The sequence below is a fragment of the Bombus vosnesenskii genome, unplaced genomic scaffold, assembly GCF_011952255.1.
Source record: "Bombus vosnesenskii isolate JDL3184/JDL3185 unplaced genomic scaffold, Bvos_JDL3184-5_v1.1 scf7180000013370, whole genome shotgun sequence".
Taxonomy (NCBI): domain Eukaryota; kingdom Metazoa; phylum Arthropoda; class Insecta; order Hymenoptera; family Apidae; genus Bombus; species Bombus vosnesenskii.
Window position 1 is genome coordinate 977,979 of NW_022883003.1, and position 21,459 is coordinate 999,437.

At 37.1% G+C, this 21,459-nt stretch overlaps 1 protein-coding gene and 1 long non-coding RNA gene across 5 annotated transcripts; one reads left to right on the forward strand and one right to left on the reverse strand.

The window, feature by feature from the left end:
• Positions 1–3,171: 3,171 nt before the first annotated feature.
• LOC117237324 (chromatin-remodeling ATPase INO80) lies at positions 3,172–20,851 on the reverse strand. Of its 4 annotated transcripts, none has more exons than XM_033501153.1 (28): positions 20,648–20,851; positions 20,288–20,504; positions 19,891–20,050; positions 19,732–19,811; positions 19,440–19,651; positions 19,190–19,363; positions 18,830–19,126; positions 18,591–18,749; positions 18,333–18,502; positions 18,035–18,251; positions 17,864–17,951; positions 17,484–17,775; positions 17,216–17,418; positions 16,995–17,135; positions 16,794–16,915; positions 16,417–16,712; positions 15,521–15,803; positions 15,294–15,437; positions 14,959–15,214; positions 14,750–14,877; positions 14,585–14,679; positions 13,882–13,954; positions 12,828–12,986; positions 12,628–12,730; positions 12,088–12,200; positions 11,773–11,958; positions 11,319–11,673; positions 5,055–5,479 (listed from the first exon to the last, which is right to left on the reverse strand). In XM_033501153.1, exons 3-28 carry the CDS (start codon positions 20,022–20,024, stop codon positions 5,055–5,057), a joined length of 4,905 nt encoding a protein of 1,634 aa, XP_033357044.1. In that variant the 5' UTR covers positions 20,025–20,050; positions 20,288–20,504; positions 20,648–20,851. The 4 variants fall into 4 exon arrangements, with proteins under 4 accessions (XP_033357048.1, XP_033357044.1, XP_033357046.1 ...); XM_033501155.1 differs by having other exon boundaries at positions 20,569–20,851; XM_033501156.1 differs by lacking the exon at positions 20,288–20,504.
• Positions 11,550–12,494, forward strand: LOC117237325. The gene is made up of 2 exons (XR_004493990.1): positions 11,550–11,687; positions 11,787–12,494. It is a non-coding gene; the product is annotated as an uncharacterized LOC117237325 (long non-coding RNA).
• Positions 20,852–21,459: the final 608 nt, after the last annotated feature.

Sequence of the window (21,459 nt, forward strand, 5' to 3'; positions counted from 1 at the left end):
TGACCGTGTAAGGTGGAATAATTCGCAGTTGTTTTTCGGAATGTAAAGTCCGTCGATTTTCTTCTTTCTGCGTCTTTCTTCCGCGACCTTCGAGAATTCGCAGTCTGCATAACGCATGCGGGCACCTTAATTGTATGTGTGTATTTTTCATTTACGATCATTAATAGTCCATGCATTAAAAGATCTACGAGAAAAGATGCTGGTATCGAATACTCCTGAAAACTCGTCCTTTTATGTTCGCAATTCTCACAAGTGAATTTGCTAGTGTTTTCCACCGTCGGATATTTACGACTTCTATCGATTATTTTTAGTACCTTAATACTATAATGATCTTATTAGAGTGATCAAAGGGGCCAATAAGTTCTCATAGAAACTTTATGGACTTACAGTGGTGTATACGCGATATCGAGCGCGAAACGTAATCAAGTAATTAAATTAAATAAAAAAAAAAAAACAGGAGATGTGCAAGGAAGGAAGGAGAGGAAAGTTTTATAAAGAGGATATAATAGGCGCAAATTTGAAATCACTTAAACAATATCAAGCATCAAAGGGCTAATTTAAACACTTGTATTTCGATCAAATAACAAACAATAGAAGATATATAAGCGAAGAACAATGGGAGAAGATGCATTTAAATTCGACGAATCACGATCACGCAGCAATCGTTTACTCTACCAGGTGTGACGGTAATTCGTCGCTTACGGAGGCTTTCATTTCATCGACAGCCGACTGGGCTTTACAGAATCGAAAATGAGGGGGCGTGAAAACGGAAACGTAATAATCGTGGAGTGACCAAGTGGTTGGGGCGTAAATCGAGTGGTACGGGGGGCGGTGTATGATCGGGAACCGAAACGCGTTGGCCCATTTCAACTGTTGGTTCCTTGAGTATCGAACCAGCGAGAATGATCGCCACCGAAGGCAATCACACAGACGATGACGCGACTACAGCAAGCAGCTGCTTGCTTCGCGTCGATGATCACCGCCCTCGGCTTTCAGCCGTGCGTCTGTCGTGTTCTGCCGTCTTTGATTATACAGCAATCTCATTTTCAAAGAATTTCTTGCTTCTTTCGCGTAATTACGTGCGAATCGACGATCATAAGACGACAATGGCCTTTTCGTTTCGCTGCAGAATTTGGAATTTTACGGGTTCCTCTGCCTAGTGGGTGAGATCTCTAAAAAATTCACATGAAGAATAAATAGATATACATATTACATAGGATGAATATTTAATAAGTTGAACGGAAGGTTGCTGCGTTCTTGAAGAGATTTCTTCGTACTGTTCCGCTATGAAATTACCAACTTTTGCCATTAAACCAGACCAGATTAATTCAGCAATTTATCGCGAACTATTGCAACCAATGCTTGACGATAGATCGGCCACATCTCGTCAATAGGAAAGAAGACATTTTCCATCAGGATGATTGTAAACTGAAAAATATTTATCGTACTGCACCGATTTCGCACCATCTGGGTATCGAATGTTCAGGTTGTTGAAGAATTATCTGAATGGCCAAAGGTTCAGAACTTATGAAGAATTCAACGACACCCTCGAAGAATGTTCCTCGTCCAAGCCACAAAAATTCTAACAATTGGTATTAATAAGATCGTGGAACGATGGGAGACGCTAATTTGCAGAGACTAATGGAAACTGTATCGTTGATTAAATAAATCGATTCTTACAAAAACAATACAGTGGGATATCGTGGAATGAAAACGTATGGATTTTCCGGCCGTTTGGTCTGTTTCATTTTATTTTATCGTTTGGAATATTTAGAAAAAATGAAAATTGTAAGTGACAAATGTTTATATAGAATCGGCATACTTATGAGTGATAGTGTATACGAGTTTCTTCGTGACGGTGTAAAGAGCCAGTAAAAGAATTGCAACTGGCTCTTTAAATCACTGTCAAACCAGCTCGTTTCCCTTTATTATTAACGTTCGATTAGGGAGTATGATTTAAGAGGACCGACGAAAGGGGACGGAACTGATAATTCCGTGGTAACTGAATTATGGGTTTCCCCGTATCGCGTGCTATTTTCTCGACGCACGTAAATAAGCGTAGAAAGCGGCAAAATAGCAGAAATCGTATCGCAATTTGTCCTGTGCAGTCTGGCCGTGTCTGCAATTTCGATTCGTAACCATGTAACGATCCAAGATCATTTTCTGTTCCTCTTTATCACGATCCATCGAATCAGCGTGCAACACTTAAAATACCCGGCTGTCTGACTTTCTCTCGACATCTTCTACTGTCAACGATAGGTCTGCGGAGTTCGTAAATTCCAGCTACACAGAAACAAACTGATTAAGATCGAGTTTAAACGTTTGCTTCTTGGAAAATTAAACGCTAATCATATATTCAGGGCTCTCTTACGCTTCTATACTAATCACCAGTATACTTTATCTTGGTCACGCTGCACGTTCCTGCTTATATTACTTTTCAACTAACATTGCTGTTTATTGCTGTTAATAATCAGAGAAAAAAAATGATAAATAAAAAAATATTCGTTCGTAAAATCTTTAAATATTATCTTTTTGAATTACTAAGGATGGTTTGGTCGATGATAAGCTGAATTTAAATGGCATTTCACGATATTGATGTAGAGATGAGTGTGCGCTAAAAGCAAGAAGCGAATAACGCTCGTCCGTACTTCGGTGACACTAGCATCGGTTCATCCATTATTCACCGTTCATCCATTTACTTCATTTACCTCGTTCACTTGGTTGTATCGCCACAAAAACCAGTAACCGGACACTCGTAACGCGCACGTCACGATTCAAGGAATGTGCCGTGGAAAATAAACGCAACAACACAGAAATCCCATTCCTGAGAAAGACCCTTTCTTCTTCATCTTTATTTTTTCATTGCTTTAGAAACTATTTTTCCCTTTTATCTTCTACTCACGAGTGAAGTCGGTTGAAGAAACCAGTTGATTCTCAATTTTCAGTTATTTTAAAATATAAAATAAATTTTATTTCTACTAATATATAACCGGGTTAATATAATACAAATTTTAATAAAATACACATTTCTTGAAAGATTTACCCAACTATCAAGAACTATTTATTTATCGTTCATTGTGTAACATATTGACAATAATAATGATAATAATTTAAAGGCACCAAAGTCTTCGGAAAACGGAGAAAGGTTCGGTATAAAATAAACTTCGACAATTAGTGGCCATTTGAATCGTTTATTGCTAATATAAATACCATTCTTTTACAGATCGAATCGACCCAATGACGGTCCATAATGCGCATAAAAAATATCGTCTAACCGAGTCTAATGATGGAATAATGCTACTGAGTTTGACAAGTTGTAATACGTTGAGAGGAATGGAGAAAAAGAAAGACCGAGACAGACAGAGATAAAGGAGAGAGAGAGAGAGACAGAGAGAGAAAGAGAGAGAGAAAGAGTCAGAAGAAGAGAGACAAGAGAAAAAAGTGAAAGAACGAGGACTGCGACGAAGAATGTTCTCTTTTTCTTTTCAACCTTCACTTCGTCGAACAATCGTTTTATCGATCATCGAAAAAAAAAAGAAAATATATGATATATAATACATTTCCTTTATCGATCGCTGCACGAACATCCTCGTATTTTTATTCGTTTCAAATTCCTGGCTATATTTCGACGTTTTTATCGTGTAGATCGAACGATTCTATATGCGGCAATTAACTAATCATAAAATAAAATCTAAAAGCTATTCCACGGTGCTGTTTCGACGCTTTGTTCGTTTTCACGTTTCTTCGTTTTCCGTTTCGAGAAAGTGCAAAGAACTTCCTTGGCAAGTCTTCCGGTAATAACCGTGTCTTGAATCGGTCGACTTTTGTCTACTTGTATTTCCTAACGTACTTTCTTACTCTTCTTTTTTTTTTTTTTTTGCTTCTTCTCTTTTCGGCTACTGTTTTCTCTTTACTTTAGTTCTTCGTTGAATTTCCTTGTCACTTGCTTCTAATCGAGCAAGCTCAAACTTGCTTCATTAAGTACCTAATAACGAGTGGCACGATTAATTTGTACAAATTGCCTAAAGGACAGCGCGCGTGTTGAAAAAATTCAAGACTAACCTTTATTTACCTTATTCGACCATTTTTCCCTTTCTTAAGAAGATACGCACGAGATTGTTAATTGTTCCTTAATGATTTATTTAAATATGGACAAGTTATCTTAATTTTATACATACTTTACACACGGCTCGAGAATTTTATACCAGCACTTCTCGAAATCGCTTAAAATACAGGAAGGTTGCGATCGATAAAATTCCTTTATTTCTTAATTAATCGACTTCGGTTCTGAAACATCGCTTCGATACGATGAATTCAAACGTCGAATTATCGAAATCACGTGATAAAAATCCTTTCGTCGAAGACGGAAAGATCTGGGTGACTGGAATCACTTCCGTGTTGTTCGCTGTACCATCTAATTGGATCTAACTTCACTAACGCAGGCTAATTTCATTCGCGAACGGAGAACGTCGCTGTGAACAAACACTGGATGTATTTCTTTAAAAGATCTCCATTGCACTATTTGAGCGTAAGATTCTCGCGAGTAAAGTCTATCATCGTAAATCAAGTCCAGGATTTTTAACAAAAAAAAACTACATAGATATATCTGCTATGTATGTACTTTTGTGTATAAGAAAACAGCAACGAGAGAATAACGATTGCATTCTCGCTACTGGTCACTGAACACATTTTTAGAAGCTTCTTTTAAAAATCCTTCTAACCATTCGACGAAATCAGGATTGATCCGTCAAAGAATGCACAATGTCTCTATGTTTAAATAAGTAAGAATTGCTTACTATAAAATTAGCGTAGAAGCGATTGAATCCTCGAGGTTCATAAAAGTTCAAAATTCCTTTGGATCCAAGTATCTTCCCTTTCATTTAAATTAATTAAAATGTTATTCAGAAATTAGCAAAGAAACGGTCTCGTCTTGCAAAAATTTCAGACGAACGCGATTCAATTGCATTTTAGGCAACACTTCACGAAGATTGTCGAGTTCTGACAGTTCAGGAATCTCCTTCGAGGATCACTCTAAGGAACTCTCCCTGCGGAAGCTAGGACGATCCGCGCGGTTGTTGCGGTTGTTGCTGTTGTTGTTGCGTGTAGAATCCGAATGGCCTAGATTCTGCTGTCGTCGGAGAAAACGATGCACCGGTGTTCATCGACGAAGAAGAAATGGATGGACCAGATCCTGAGGCTCGATGCGCTGAGGATTTCTGTTGATTCACACTCGCGATCGTCTGTTGGGATCTAAGAGGAACCGGAAGTGGCCGTTGGACTTTCCGACCGTGATGATGACCGGTAGTACGATATCCTTGGTGACCGGGACCCGTTGGTCTTAACCGAGGTCGTCCTGGACCGCGTCGAATCGTTGGTGCTCCTCCTCTGCCTGGAAGATGGCCCAATGTTCCCACTGATCCCAATGGACCTACCGAACTGGGACCATCACCTTCTGTTGAACCGGAAGTTCCTTGTACCCCTATAACATCAAATAATCATCTTTAAAATGTTACCTTTTACGTTATTCGTTTACATACACTGCACAGTCTGGTAACTGTAAAACTATTCAAAGATATTCAATTCTTGCACACTATTTAATCGACGACGACGTCTATTTTATTTTGTTCTATTAGCTTCTGTAAATTAAGTAGCTTGTCGTCAAGTACAAACAAATACAAACGATATTTATCCATACTATGATGTTCATCCGCCAAAGCTGCTACAAATAACATTTCTATACCGCCTCACAGAATACAACTAAATCAAACAAAGTCCATAACTCAATATAGATAAAAGGAGAAAGATTCAGAAGAAGAAGTTGAAGAAGATTGCCGAGGTCGAATTTCTTAAATACGAAGAGCCCCACGTTTCCAGAACTACAATCATCAGAGACCACACGTCGAATCGATGAAAGGTTATCGTACGCAAGGAACGTTCTCAATGCGCCGTAGAGAATCGATTGGAAGTTTGTTGGCGCGAAGATCACCGGAGAAAATCGGCGTGCTCGACGTGCGATGGAGACGATAGGTCGCAAGGTAACAAGCGAGATGCCTTAGAGGTACGAATTTCGCGGGAAAGAGGACGCGAACACCACGCGGGCTCCTGCAACTTTTCACGATTATAATGGCAGATGCAGGGTACGAACAGGGCCCTCCATTTAACGTGGAGTGGTCTGACCAGTTAATCGGTTATTCACCGGTACACCGCGGCACGGTACGAAGACAAACTCGAGGATCGTGTCACGGTATCTATTCGACTGATGGTAAGCGCAGGAGCCGGCCACGAGGACGAGCACGCGGGGCCAGGAGAGGGTAGAAGAATTTAATGAGATAGCGAGAAAGAAAAATTCTGGCTAGCGGAGGAGGAGGGTGAGTGACAGGGTCGGAGGTCAGTAGCCGAGCAAGGATGTACAAGAGGACGTTTTCTCTCTCTTTCCAGTTATTTCTCTCCCTTCTTTTCTTTCTTTCCATCCTTCCTTCTCTCTCTCTCTCTCTCTCTCTTTCCTTTTTCCCTTTCTTCCTTCCTTCCTTTCCTTTCGCCTATTCTTTTTCCCTTTTTCCCATTCGCACACAGGCTTCGCGCTCGTTCGAGTCGTCGACATTCCTTGGCACGTTTTCGATCCTTTCAGGAGACGCTCTTCAGCCACCTCGGCGAAAGAGAGGAAGTTGAAGTGGCCACTCGGCAACAAAAGGCTGAAGAAGGTAGGAAAAGCACGAGGGACTCGTTTTCTCATTATAGCAGGCGCGCTTTTCTGGTTTTCCGTGCGCTCGATTCTAACGAGATTTCCAAGCAGCGCTTCTGCATGCGGATCCTCGAACGCGTACGCCAGTTCCTTCGGATAACAAAGAGCGTCCTGGAGGTGTACTTGGTGCTGCTGACGCGATCGCAGTTTGCAGAGCGTTGAACCACTTCTAAAGGAAGTAGTAAGGGGGAAATGGTAAAAGAAAAGTAAGGACGTTGAACGTTTTCGTACAAATGTAAAAGATGTTCGCCGTGATTGAAGAGAAACAGCCGTTTACGGCATCGTTAAGTTTGTGTGTTTGCCGTCGTCAGTAGTGAATAAAAAGAATTATGCACATGGTATCGTTTGAAAATGTCAAGGTGAGTTTTAACCTTTTACTAAATCAAACATTCTTTGACCATGTTATAATTGAAGAACATTTGTTTCGTCTGCAAGGAATATTTAACGCTTTCAAGACTGAGCGTTGGGAGAAAATTCGTTTATTGATTATCGATAGCAATAAATAACAATTTTGGTTCAGGAAAAGTAGTATACACAGGAAAGTTTAACGCGAAAGAATTAGTATATCAATGTGTTCCTAAAATTAAAAACTAACTATTTCAATATCCAGAATACGATTAACGAAAAACCAAGTGAACGAAAAATGTTGAAAACTTTTAGCAAATCCTAACTCGACATTCAGTCTACCATAACATGATCGTTCAACGAAAACCTAAAGGGAGAAACGAAGAAAGAGGGGAAAATGAAGGGAGAGCGGATGCCTAATTGGTTTAATATTCAACCTAGAGCGAAATCTGAAGGGAAGAAAGAACACCGAGGGGTCGGTTAAAATATTTTCGCATATCGAGGGTCCCGCGATTCCCGCGAGAAGCACGCGTGGGTTAGATCCGTGGCGGGAGATAGAGTTTGGTGTACGCGTACGAAGAGGAGGGTTCTCGAGAAGTTTCGAGGTAGCTGGAAGGACGAATGGAACGCGAGGATCCGCGGAATGTCGACCGTCCGGCTGGCAATATCCTTGCCCCGTCCTATCTTCCCGCATTATCCTGCCGTATCTCAGCCGTACAGCACACAGCCAAACTCTCATTCCCTGCCCCTTTTCGTCCTTTGCCATGGCGCGGCTTCTTTCGCGGTGTCTCGAGATGCTCTCTCGCCTCGAGCATCCTGGAACCGGAGAAAATTATTGCATTCTAAAGCAGAAGACAGTGAAATAGTTTTGCCGCTACCCTCCGGCTAAACGACCGTCGTTCCTGCCCAATGAGGATAATGAATCGTCAGATTCTCGTTATCGTAATGCCGACGAATGGCCTCTCAACTAAGGGAAGGTGTTTTAATGTCCCTGAGAGAGAGAAAGAGAGGAAGAGAAAGAGAGGAGTTTTCGGTGATTCTGAAAGGACTGGATTATCGGAACATTTCGAAATGATCCTTTGAGGTACGATACACTAGCGTGTACAAGTATTTGAACGTTGACTTTCCAAATTCTTCTCGTACGATGAACAAAAATAAATGATTAACTGGCTAAATGTTAAACGTAAGTATTTTTAGCAGGATTGCCTTTCATCAATAATCGAGAAAAATACATTTTTCGAAAAGTTTGATAAAAACTCGGTACCGAGAGGCTCAAGAGCAATTACATTCTACGTCTGATAACATTTCAGAGAGAAAGAACAATTGGATTGAATAGTAGGTAGCTGAATCATCGCGGAAGTAGGAAGCTCGTAGCTACAGAGGTTGTCTCAACCACTCGAACTGGTTGGAATTACTTTCCGTTACATGACACGGAAATATGATGAAAGCAATGCGGACGAACAAGATGACACGGTACGGTACGGTACGGTGAGGTACGGCACGAATCCACAAAATCCAACCCTCTTAGACCCCTATTCTCGATGCAAGCAGGACTACCTACTCGTGGCGAAAAATTATGCAAACGGTTACTCGAACGACGAACACGCCGATGCCTGGATATTTGTAATTTAACTAACGAAATTTGATCGACTCTGGGGAACGAAGATCGAACGAGATTCGATGGAAACCGTTGATTTCGTTACATTTGTAGATATGTTAACGAGAATGGGTTTCTTCGAGAAGCATAGCGCGAGCAGAATTTTAGAAACGCAGATGAGAAAAGAGAACGTCTCGCGGAGAAGAGTGCGCGTTATATCGCTTACTTTCGTGGATGCATCGATCGCAAAATATATCTGAAACGGAATCTTTTATCGTCTCGCGATACGAAAGGACAGAAGATAATGTATTTTTATTAGAGTTCAAACAAATCAGAAAATGCAGTGTCGTCTTTTGTTGTGCATTTTAAATTACCAATTGTAAGATAAGGTCAAATAACCAGTGCGTGAAAACCTATAATCAGCAAATAAAGTTAATAGAATAATATTGACAGAAATGATCGATACTAACGAGACAGAATCATATATCAGACTAATGAGGCATTGTTTCGTCGCACGCGGGATAAAAGCGACATTACACAAAATAATAGGAATACATTTTTTCCTTAGTGACAAATCCAAAGATTTTTATAAAAGATATAATAACGCAATATCTATATACGTAGATGGACAGTGTAAATTGAATTTGTAGAAGATATACTTTAGTTGGCAGAACTTATGCAGCTATTTAATACTAAAAAAGAATCACCGATGGAAATAATCCACGGAAACTGTAAAGCGAAAGAAACATAAGGAAAATGAATAGAGGAGAGGAAGAAACGAGGCAAAAGAAAGGGGGCAGAGTAACGAAGTGATAGTCGAAAGGGGAAGGTAGAAAAGATGGAGAGGGGTGCGAGCGAGTTCCAAAAACCTAAGAAGAACATCATCGATCGCAGCTGTCGCGTTCGCTCCGCACCTGCTATTGTCCGCTCGCCTTCCAGTCGACGACAAGTGAGAGAGGGAACGACCCCTTTCCTTTCCGTATATATAACACGAAATAGCGTACGAGCGAGCGCGCGTGCATGAAGGTGGCGTGTACGTTGCCCGCGTAAACTTCGGTCCACGTGTCGTTGCGTGAGGGCCACCTAAGTGCGGCTCGCTTTCGTCGGGCCCTCTTCTCGCTCCTCTTTTTCTCCTTCGCTTCTATCTCTCTCTATCTTGCTTACTCGTGGAACTTTCTTTCCTCTCCTTCTTTGTCGTTCGAAACTTGCATCTCGCACGACACAATGCGTTATGCAACGATAGGATCGCGGCACCGAATTAATCTTCCAAATAGTCGACGATCAAAATAACGTTTCAAATATAATTTGAAGTAGCTTGACACGAACCGTTCCGTAGCTTGGAATAACTTCAAATAGTTTCGAATAAATAATTAATAAAAGTAATTATAGAAAATGTGTAAATGTATAGAAATATCATTCAGTTATCTTCGGTAAAAAATTTGCAAGGACTACTTACAAGATTTAATGTTATTTATGATTTAATGTTATTATATGTCTAAAACTTTCAGTCTTCTCAAGCACATTCACCCATCAATAATCATCACGTATATACACATGTAACCTAATAACGAAAAAGAAAAAACAAAACCAGAATAAAGAGCCCCAAGTCCATCTAAACCCGTCATCCTCGTCAATTCAAACCACACTTCATTCTTGCAAAACAGAACATGACCACTGACCAACTAACAAAAAAACCAAGATATCCCCGTCCCAGAAGACGCTACATAGTACTTGAACGTATGAAAACTGCGGGCGAAAGAGTGAGTCACAAAGAGGGTGGATATCTCCAAGGGTAAATCGCGTACCCTTAGGAAGAGCGCCAACTGTTCGTCGCAACACTTGCGCGCACATGTAACCGCGAGGGAATTTCGGTGGATTTCACGTCAGTCAAGGGATATTCGCGATGCCCAGGGGTGTTTTCTTTTCGCACCGAGACCAAAATCCCATGAGAACTAAACCAAGTGGTGCAGTAGATGCAAAGGGGGGCTCTGGATCTATGAAAGAGTCAGTCGGGATTAACGGTGTATCGATTTGAGGGTGCGTCACGAAAAGTCATTTGGATCAGGCAAGGGGGACATTTCGAGTCGGCCCCCGAAAGTTCTTGCTTAATCCTCTTAGCCGTATCGTCCAATACTCTACCAGAGTCAGCATGCGTTTCTCAGCGATTTAAGCTCGAGTTTCAAAGGTGAATGTTGTTGAACCGTTTGAAATCTAACTGTGTTCATAGAAAATTCTCTTCCCGAACGTATTACGCATTCTGCAGTGTACAAATAGGGATATTAGATAATTGTTAATCTCGTTGATGATCTTCATTATTCGTGGTAACGGATTACGAGTAATGCACATTTTATATTAATGAACTCGTTGCGTTACGTCCAAAGTGCATGCTTAAATATTCATTAAGAGACATTATAGAATTTCGCGTATCGGCGATAAATCTACTCATTCAACTGGATTAAGTGATCTAATCTATATTTCTGTACGTTCCTGTGAAAAATCCTTGGCACGAATTATTATACAGCTACTAATGCACTTTAATTTTTTAATAGGTTTTAGCCTATGATGCTATCCACCATCAACGATAGTGGATACTCCTGCCTTTTAAGCGACAAATCTAACATACTGAATACTTACCATGTTGTAGAGCGTGATCGTTAGCTGTACCACTACTGGTCGGAGATAAAGATACCGGTGATTGAGGACTGCCACCAAGACCTTTGGACGGTGGATGAAGCAGAAGGAGGCCTCGACCCTTTCCTCCAACGGGTCCTCCTCTACGAGAACCACGAGGTCTTCCCCTCTTGCTAGTACCACGAATCGTAGGCCTCATCCGAACGCTACTTCCGCTGCTGAAAGACATGTGGTGATCGAGACGGTTGACTTTTCCAGGATCTGCAAACTGACCCGCTCGAGATTGTCGACTGTCGCCAGAAGATACTCCCACTGGACCATCCACATCGACAACCAGGCCATCGTTGCTCGTCTCGTCCTGAACATATTAAAGTATTTCGGATTTATTAATTCTATTATATTATCATTTTTGACAGATCTAATGCGTCGTCAATTCTTGAACAGTACTGACACATACCTCTGATTTAACAGGACTGGTTGGTACGCTATAGTCGTCTGCGTTATCGAGGATCTGTTGATGATTATTAATCTGATATGATGGAACACCACCACTGACTAGAGTGCTTTCATTGGAATTAGCTTGAACAATGTCGCCAATCTTGTCACCGTTAGCATCAGACAGACAAGGCTTCTTTACATCACTCTGATAAAAAATCAGAAAAAAATAAAAATAAAAAGATAGAAATTAAGGAAAAATAAGAAACATTCCATTAATAATGGGAAAAATTGAGGATGAAAAAGAAAATAGCGGCACTAAGGGCGCCAGGCTTACCTTGACCGGAAGCGCGGTTAACTTCCTCTTCCGGTCCCTCTCCTTGTGGTATAAGTTCGACTCAAGTCGGGTATCCTCCGCGTGCTGCTTTCTTTCCTCGCTCCGTTGGCTGTCTGAAATATACGGACAGGCTTATATACGGGGACGTTCGTTACTTCTTTTCTTATTATTATTCGTTATTAGAGCATTAGCATAACCTAACGAGCATAATGTAATTGCATCCATGCTTTTTCCTTCCCCTATCTTCTCTCTTTCCCTTTCTCTCTATCTTATTGTGTGCCAGCTTGCGTCCCGGTACGAGAATACAACTGAAATCGCGCTTCAGCAAGCAAAAATGCAGTATAGTATTCTTTATTTACATTCAAACTTTCATTCAGCAAGATTATAGAGTTGCTTGTTTTATAATATCCTTGGCTATTCATTTTACCCATTCACACTTCAATAATTGTAAACATGTCGTAACAATGTAATAAATTAAATTGTAAAAAATCGTTAATAAATCAATTAACGCTCGAATAAAAATTAAATAAAAATATTCACATTTGGCTTCGATTTCCTCGTCGTCTAACAAAAGAGAAACGACTTCCTTGGGCTTCAGTGTGTCTGGTTTGAAATTTCCTCCACTAATTACCATACGTTGTATCTGCAAAAATTTTAAAATTACATTTCTTTTACTATTAAAAAATTTAATCTTTCGAGGATGATTCTGATGTAAATTTTCAATTTTGAATCAAGTGTACCTCACTCTTTTCTCGAGCACGTTGCAGTATCCTTTCCTCGATAGTTCCCTTGCAAATTAATCGATATACTGTAACCTGTTTCGTCTGACCCAGCCTATGGGCTCGATCCATAGCTTGCTGATCCACCGTAGGATTCCAGTCGCTATCGTAAAAAATTACCTGTGAAATAAGATTTATTTCTATTGCAGTTAAATCATCATTCATGAAAAAATGTGTACAACTGCTTTCGTGGTAAAAAATACCATCTTTTAATACAAAAATTAATGATTGAAATTCAGATCATATTTATATATCATACGCGACGCTCTAAATAAGGACACTTCTCTTTCCACTCGATATTCGAACGAGGGCATATGCAAATCGTAGGCTTCGCTAAATTAATGCCTGCAGTCTATGTTCGTGCACTTTCGTACTTAACAGAATGTAGTTTCGGCAATGCAGGAGAACGACCCTGACTAAAGATTCTTATCGATTCTACCATTAATCTGTGGTATCACTTTATTTGTAATCAAGATATACGATCTACCGTCACAGTTTCTTTGGACAGAAGAGAAACTTATGCGAGTAAAATTATGTTGTAATTAAAATCACAATAGACTGTCTCATCGATGAATACGTTCTTGCAGGAAAAGACCAATTTATTCAATTATTCTATCAGCAAATCGTAATGATATAGTTTTATATATGATCTAAGAATTTTCTATAAATCTTTATCTATCATGTGTATTTGTACTTTTTTAAAGTGTTTTCATGTATCACGCAAAACGATATTAGATTATGTAGGATATCAGCCTTGTTAAATCGATGATGGCAAAGTTGAATAGTGAAAGCCAATGCATATCGTGATTAAACGTTATCTCGATAAAAAAATAGAATCGCCATTTCTCACGCTATGCTCCTTCGTTTTCGATCAATTACAATCATTCCCTAAGTTTCGTGCTATTTGTCCTGGACGTCGAAAGAAAAAACAAAAGGCGAACGCCCGACTTTGTGAAATCGTAAGGTGAATACGTACAAGGTACGAACCGATAAAGCATAGTATAAGATTACTAACCGTATCTGCTGCAGTAAGGTTTATTCCCAGGCCCCCGGCTCGAGTACTCAGCAGAAAGACGAATATGTCCGCCCTGAAACACGAAACAGTCCATGTAGATCGAACAGTCGAGTACGACACGTTTTGCATGTAAATTAATTCGGTACACTGGTGGTGCACTTAGAGGATTTCCAGTATGAAATATATAAGCTGAATATGTTTTATCGCTTTCAAGATTTCCATGATCCGATTGTAATTTTGATAATTGGAAACATAGATGAAAGGATATTACATTTTTCTTCTTTGCTTTTTCGAAATTCAACTCAAGTTTGAAATAGAATATGTTAACAGATAATGACATGGCTAAAATGGCATTCATGGCGGGCAGCCAAAGCTGTAGCTGTCTACAAGACAGGACCGATTCGCCAATTAATTCGCGTGTTAGTTATGCGCAAGTGAACAAAGGAATGACATGCTAAGAGGCAGCGCCTTATACATGCAACATGATGCGTAGTTGATATATATTTTAAGCAGCACTAAGAAAAAATTCATTCGGTTTATTAATGATATATTCTCATTAAATTAATAGACGACGCTCATTTCGATCAATAGGTATTACAACTTTTAACCGGCATAAAATTACATGCGAAATATTTACGAATTTCCACAAAATAATCTAAAATTCTATGTTATCCAAAAATTAAGAAAGAAATATAACAGTTACCTTTTTTGAAAGTCTGCAACCATATCTCGTCGATCTGAGATTTTAGAAGAACCGTCTAATCTCATAAAAGTATGTTTCCTATGATACATGTACTCCTGCAATGAAGACATGATATAAAATCTTGTAATGACTATTTCTTCAAAGATCCAGATTAAGTAAAAATACCTCTAACAAATCGATCATTTTTGTCATCTGAGAGTAAATAAGGACTCGATGGCCTTGTTCTTTAAGACGACGTAAAAGACTATCCAAAACAGAAAGTTTTCCAGCATCTGTTACTAAAGTTTGCTTATCTATAACAATATTAAAAATAAAAAGAATGTTGTATTAAAATGCATATGAAAAATCTACTACAAATCAAAAAGAATTCTTACCCGGTACTATAATATTTGACCATCCATTTATAGGAGTACATGCAGAAATTCCACCATGCGGTTCTACAGAAAATGTTGACGTCATCTGTGTTAAACGAAAGCTCGAGTTCTCTTGTGACGCTGTAATAGAAAAAGCTCGTTCACAGCCAAGCCAAAGAAGTCGTTGACCAAACTTCCCACCGCATTCTTCGTGCCTTCTCCATGCGCACGCTGCGGAACTATTACTAACGTATAATTTTCGAGGACTAGCTTGTACCTGAAATTAATATTCATTAATTATATTAGATTTTCCATTGTTTTAATTTTGAATTGATTTATTGTATCAATTTAAAAACCTTAGGAAAAGTATCGCAAATAAATGGTGGAATGGTGGTCTGTTGACAATGTCTCATTATTGGTGGCCTAGGAAAATGGGGATGCTCCGGTAACAAAGTCACTTTTGAGTCTTCTTGTTCAGCTTTGGTAGAAGGAAGTATTCTCTGCAATATATACATATATATACCTTAATTGGATTAACTCATCAAATAAATATAAGAAAGAAGAAATAATATTAATTCTATACTTTCAATAATTGATTAGCAACTTTTTTACTGCTACGTAAAATTCGATGAGCGACAGTCTCGGGCATTGAATGAATAACATGAGTTGTATGCGTATATACAGGTTCTCCTTCAATTATCTTTCTTGTGAATATTAAATCCTGCAATGTATTCGTTGATGAGTCGATTTTTCTAGATAAAAGGAACATCTGGTTCATAGGTATCTCTGTTCTCTCGTCAGCATTCCAATCCTCCCAGTAATGCATCATTTTTATTCTCCTCTCCATTATAGTTGCGAGACACAATCTAAGCGTAAATGATAAAATAAATATTGTAAAATGTAGTATACTATATACAAGGTCATAAAAGAAAAGATTCATTACTTCTAGGGTAGATAATACCCTACCCTAATACGACCAAATGATGAAAAAGTGTCCTAATAAATATGGGTCAAAAAATTAATATTTTCAAAATTATAAACAATTTTTTATTTCGGTTGAGCGACATTTTCATTTGAGCTGCCATATCATGTGGAAACAAAGGATTGTCGTTATCATTTCTTCTTTTCTTGGTTACAGAATATTTTTTAACATATTCTTCTTCCATTTCCACAAACGCTTGACATTTTCCTACCTGAAAATTGTGTACTCTTTCAAAAAATCCTAGACATGTTCTAGCTATTTCACTGGCATTTTGTATTTTCCGATGTATTTGATCTGTTATTGATTATTGAAGAGTACACTATAAGAAAATCATCCACTTTAACCGAAACAAAAAATTGTTTGTAACTTTAAAAATATTAATTTTTTGAGCCAAATTTGTTCGGACTCTTTTTCATCATTTGGAGAGTATGATCTACCTTAGACGTAATGAGTCCTTTTTTTTAATTACTACGTATTTAACATAAAGAGTTATGTACCTGAATATAATACCAACGATAAACACTTTATTCATTTCCATTGGAGACAAATTTATAAATCTACTAAAAGAAAAAGAATTTTGGGAAAAGCTTCCATTGCCATCATGAAGAGTCCGATGTATATATTCAGTAGCAAATATAAATAGCTTATTATACAACAAGTAATCTTTAGATGGCAATGAGAGGTGCCTCAATCCTTCTGTATATAATAATGCAGGCATTTCATAATATTCAGTGTGCATGAAAAATGGAGATTTTGCATCTCTACGCTCAAAGAGTTCTGGATGATTGCAAACCTAAAATTAATGAAATAGATATTAATATGGCGTGTGGATAACATCAAGAATATGTTAAATTTTAAATATATCGATTATTACCTTTCGGAATTGCATGACTAGATTCATAAGATTGGATGTGAAATTTTTATCATTGGATGCAGTGTCACCACCACCCACTGTGTAGTGTAAGAGATCTTCTATCCTAATCTTCTTTTTCAATGCTGTCCAAAAAATACATTATGATTTCTTAATACTATAAAAAACGTAAACTCCTAATATGTAAAAACATTACATTCTTACCTGAATAAAGTAACTTTTGACGAGTAGTAAGAGGACAATATACCATCACTTCAATTTTATCAGACAATTCATTCTCTACATCTTTCTTTATTCGACGTAACATGAAAGGCTTCAAAATCATATGTAATCTTGATAAATGCTCTAAATATAAGGAAAAAGTATTAGTGAAATATTATTTTACTATATCATTAAATAAGAAATATACAACAAAAATATATTACTCTCGTCAATCCCCGTTTTATTTTCTGCATGACTCTCGATATCTTTAGAAAACCATTCGTTAAATTCATCGTGAGAATCAAATAAGGTAGGCATTATAAAATGTAACAAAGCCCATAATTCTGCCATGCTGTTTTGAATAGGTGTGCCACTAAGTAATAATCTATTGCGACAGCTGAATCCAAGCAATAATTTCCATCTCATACTGTAAAATAGATATTATAATATCATTCCTATAAAATATAAATAAACATTCGAGTAAACACCAACCTGCTGGTACTTTTTATAGCTTGTGCTTCATCTAGGATCATATATTGCCATTTTATTCTATTGAAATACTTGTAATCAGTAATAACTAATTGATAACTCGTTATCACTACATGAAATGAAGCTTCTTTCGTATGTAGATCTTTAGTATCCCAAAACTGTCTTAGTATTTTACGCTCTTGTGGATTGCCCCAATAAGGAACTACTTTAAACATTGGGACAAATCGTGCCATTTCTTGCTGCCAATTATGTAACGTCGAAGCCGGTGATATGATTAAAAATGGTCCCCATACAGCTACCAAAAAGTAAATTCATTATATTACAATAAACAGTTTTAAATGTTTTTGAAGTACACAGATTCGAATATTTATTAAGTAACTTACAATATTTTTCAGCGACATGACACAAAAATGCTATGGATTGTACAGTTTTTCCTAAACCCATTTCATCTGCCAAAATTCCACTAATACCCTAAAGAAAATGTCAAGAATATTTACATAAATACATTTCTGATATTGCATTATATATTACAAGAATTTAATACATGCACCAACCTGATCATACAAATTAGCTAACCAATTCATTCCTTTCAGTTGATAACCTTTAAGGTTTCCTTTAAAAATCGAAGGTTGTGGATGTTCTAAATTTTCGGGTGTATCGCTAAGCCGTAGTTCCTGAGATGCGGTTGCCGTATCGAACTGTTTTGCCCGAGCTTTTTCATTGTCAAATGCTTCTGTAGCATTCTTTTTTGCTTTTTGTTTCATAGCTTCACTGTTTGTACATACATCAAAACATGCCAATATATAACATATATTTGTTTACCAGTATGTATAAAAAAAATAACAAATTTACCTATCGTAATCATCAATTCCAACAAGTCTTGGATTTTTTTCTTCGTCTAATTGATTTAAAATCCGCAGTTGCTCTTCAGGAGAAGCTTTCCCCAATTTTCGAGACATAAAATGTGCATAAAGTTCAGTTTGTGTAATAAGAAAATTTAATTTCCTTTGTTGTCGTTTCGCCTAAATTGTGAAGTAAGATAAATAAAGTGTATTTGCGTTTTGCGTTATAAATAAAACATACTATATAAATATAACCAGTGTTAATCACCTCAATAAGCTCTACATCCATTTTTCGCTGTTCTTCAGCTTCCTTCTCTAATCTTCTTCTTGTTTCACGTTCGACTCGGTCATAACGTTTCCAGTAAGATTGCATTTCTCTTGTGAGGCGTTTAGCTCTCCATATAGTTTCTTTCATATTCTTTTGAGACTGTAAAATGTAAAAAAATAAATTGTTTCAAAAAATGATTTTGCATATAAACAAATAACAATGAATATAGTAATACACACTTGCATAGCTTTTTGTCTCCAATATTTCATACAATGCTGTGCTACTTTTTTACAACTAATTAATATTTCCTTATGATTATTGGTTTTTGCCCTTTGTACTTTTCCCAGTTCTTTTTTGGACATCATTACCCAAATTTTTCTTCTTCTCATAGCCATCACTTCTGGACTTTTATTGTTATGCTTTTTTCTGCCACGCTGGCGTGGTTGATGGCGCATTATTGCTTCCAATTCAGCTTCATCTAATTCTTCTTCTCTAGGAATTGTACGATCCCATTCATCATCTGGATAATCGCCTTCCTAAAATATTTATAACAGCATTTTATTTCTGAAATACATTGTATCAATTTTTATTCTACGTACAGGATAATCTTCCAAAGATCTATGGCGCGGTAACTTTTCCTTTTTTATTTTCATAACTTTTTTTTCTGGCTTCTTCTCTTTTTTCTTTTTATTTCCAACTATTAATTTTTGATGTTCTAAGAACCTATCGTAATTGGATAATAATCCAGCACTATAATATTGATATTGAATATTCTGAAAACAAAAATTTTATGATATTAACAATTCTATATGTATATTTTGCTGATTTTAATTTAAATTTTAATTTCACCTCTGGTTTTTGGTAAAAACGTGCTTGATATTTTTTTCTAAGTATGTGAAACTTTAACATTTCCTGAAAATCTTCTTCTGTAATGGGGCTATCTGTATCAGATCCTGAAGCTGAGCTATCCGATGAGTCACTTAATAGGATATCCTGCAACCAACGACGTTCTTCTCCCACACTTGACATGTTATATAGCCTCAGTTTATTAATTCGTTCCTCTGTAAAATTAATAGTTATGAAATTATTTGTACAAAGTGTAGAATGACCTTTTATAAAATACTAAAAAAAATCTACAAACCTTCTTTTCGAATCAGAACATTATCGAGATAATTATCTGATCCTTCAGAAGATTCTGATGATACAGATTTATCATCCTCACTATAAATATCAATAAAGTAACAATTTTTTATAAGATTCCTTATAATTCTTACTTCATAAAATATAAAAAAGAAGCTACCTAGTAGGGTCTTGAAACAATTCATTAATTTGCCTTAAAAAGGGCTGTACATTAAGACTACGCTCCAATCTTTGCAGATGCAAAGGAGCAGCCATTTCCGCTTCCAACCTCATTGTGTTTGCTCTATCTGTCATTACCAGTTTGTATAAAATTCAACAACCTACAATAATGAAAGCATATTGTCAGTAATAGATATTGGAATCTCTTATTAGTATAAAAGAATCAATCTCTATCGTATCTTTTATAACATATCATATTCAATAGATCTAATAGCAAAAAGAACTATTCAAAGTTGCAAGCTTCATTTAATGAATCACTCAATGAAATTTATTAAAAATATTAGTATTAGTGAGCCCGTTGTCAAGGAAACAAATATTTTATCTGTAATAGTACGAACCTAATATGACCCTGTGGTTATTTGACATTTCATAAAACATATTAAATGATTTTGGTGATACATGTTACATAGACAACAGGAAATTTTTTTTTTACGTAATTCGTAAGCAGCATGTAGCAAAATAAAAACATCTATCTTGCGTTTTGTATTAGTAAAGCATATAGGATTTTGCTGCTTACTGCATTGCCACAATGCTAGATTGTTTATTTTGTGTTTCCTGTAACGGGCAATACATGTTAAAGGCATGTAACCGCCGTATGGAATTGTATGTAACCAATTACATTATATAAGGTGAATGACACGATGAATCGAGCTGGTGCGGTTATAATTTCGCGAAATTATTCGATAGTTTTGGATCACCTTCGGTTTGGTTAGAAGTAGCCCCACTTATTTAGCACGTAAGATAGGGTCGACCGCGAGGAAATGATTCCCTTTGTTCACATCGAAATTGGGTGTATCAGACGGAGGGAAATACATAGTAGAAAGAAGCCTAGAGAACGCAGACATTTGGCGTGCCATAAAACCAGGGCAGGGATAGGGCATATTGTTGGCCACCATTTTTGTTTTCAGTAGGTGGCGCCAGCTTAACCAACGTATAGGAGAACCATAGCTCTGTCCATAGCTTTACCAACGTTTATTGCCACGACCTAATAATTTTATTGTTTATTTAAATTTAATATCATACATATTGTTGTGTCTCATAATATTTCATACATGTTATTTTAATGTCTTAATGCAATTTGCTGTCAAAAATTTCTTTTATTATATACCATCGGCCTAAAAGAAATTATAACGATAAACAATTGTAATTTAATTTTATGATAAAATAAAATTTCATTTATATTCGATTTTGTAATATTTGAATTATATAAAAAAATAAGTATTTTTTTCATAGTATTCTGTATTAAAATATACAAAACTTACTTCAAAAATAACATTACATATTTAGACATTGTTGTCATCTAATATGGTCGTTTGAATATCGCGCTCTACATTGCTGCGTATACTACCCCGAATACAAATTGTATTTAGGATGCATTTATATCGGTCCGCCAGTCTGATAAAAATTATTATCAGCTATACATATATTACGATACTAAGTAAAAATGGGATACAATGAATAAATATAAACTTTATTGTTTTAAACGTAGTAAATGCGTAACCTATCTATA

Bases quoted from the DNA above. Each gene is read 5' to 3' on its own strand.
- LOC117237324 (XM_033501157.1), bottom strand. From the start codon at position 20,024: ATGACAGATAGAGCAAACACAATGAGGTTGGAAGCGGAAATGGCTGCT. The intron at 15,438-15,520 runs GTATAGAATTAA...TATATATTGCAG, and splicing joins TTGCTAATCAATTATTGAAA to AGAATACTTCCTTCTACCAA. The intron at 11,959-12,087 runs GTAAGCCTGGCG...ATTTTTTATCAG, and splicing joins TAACCGCGCTTCCGGTCAAG to AGTGATGTAAAGAAGCCTTG.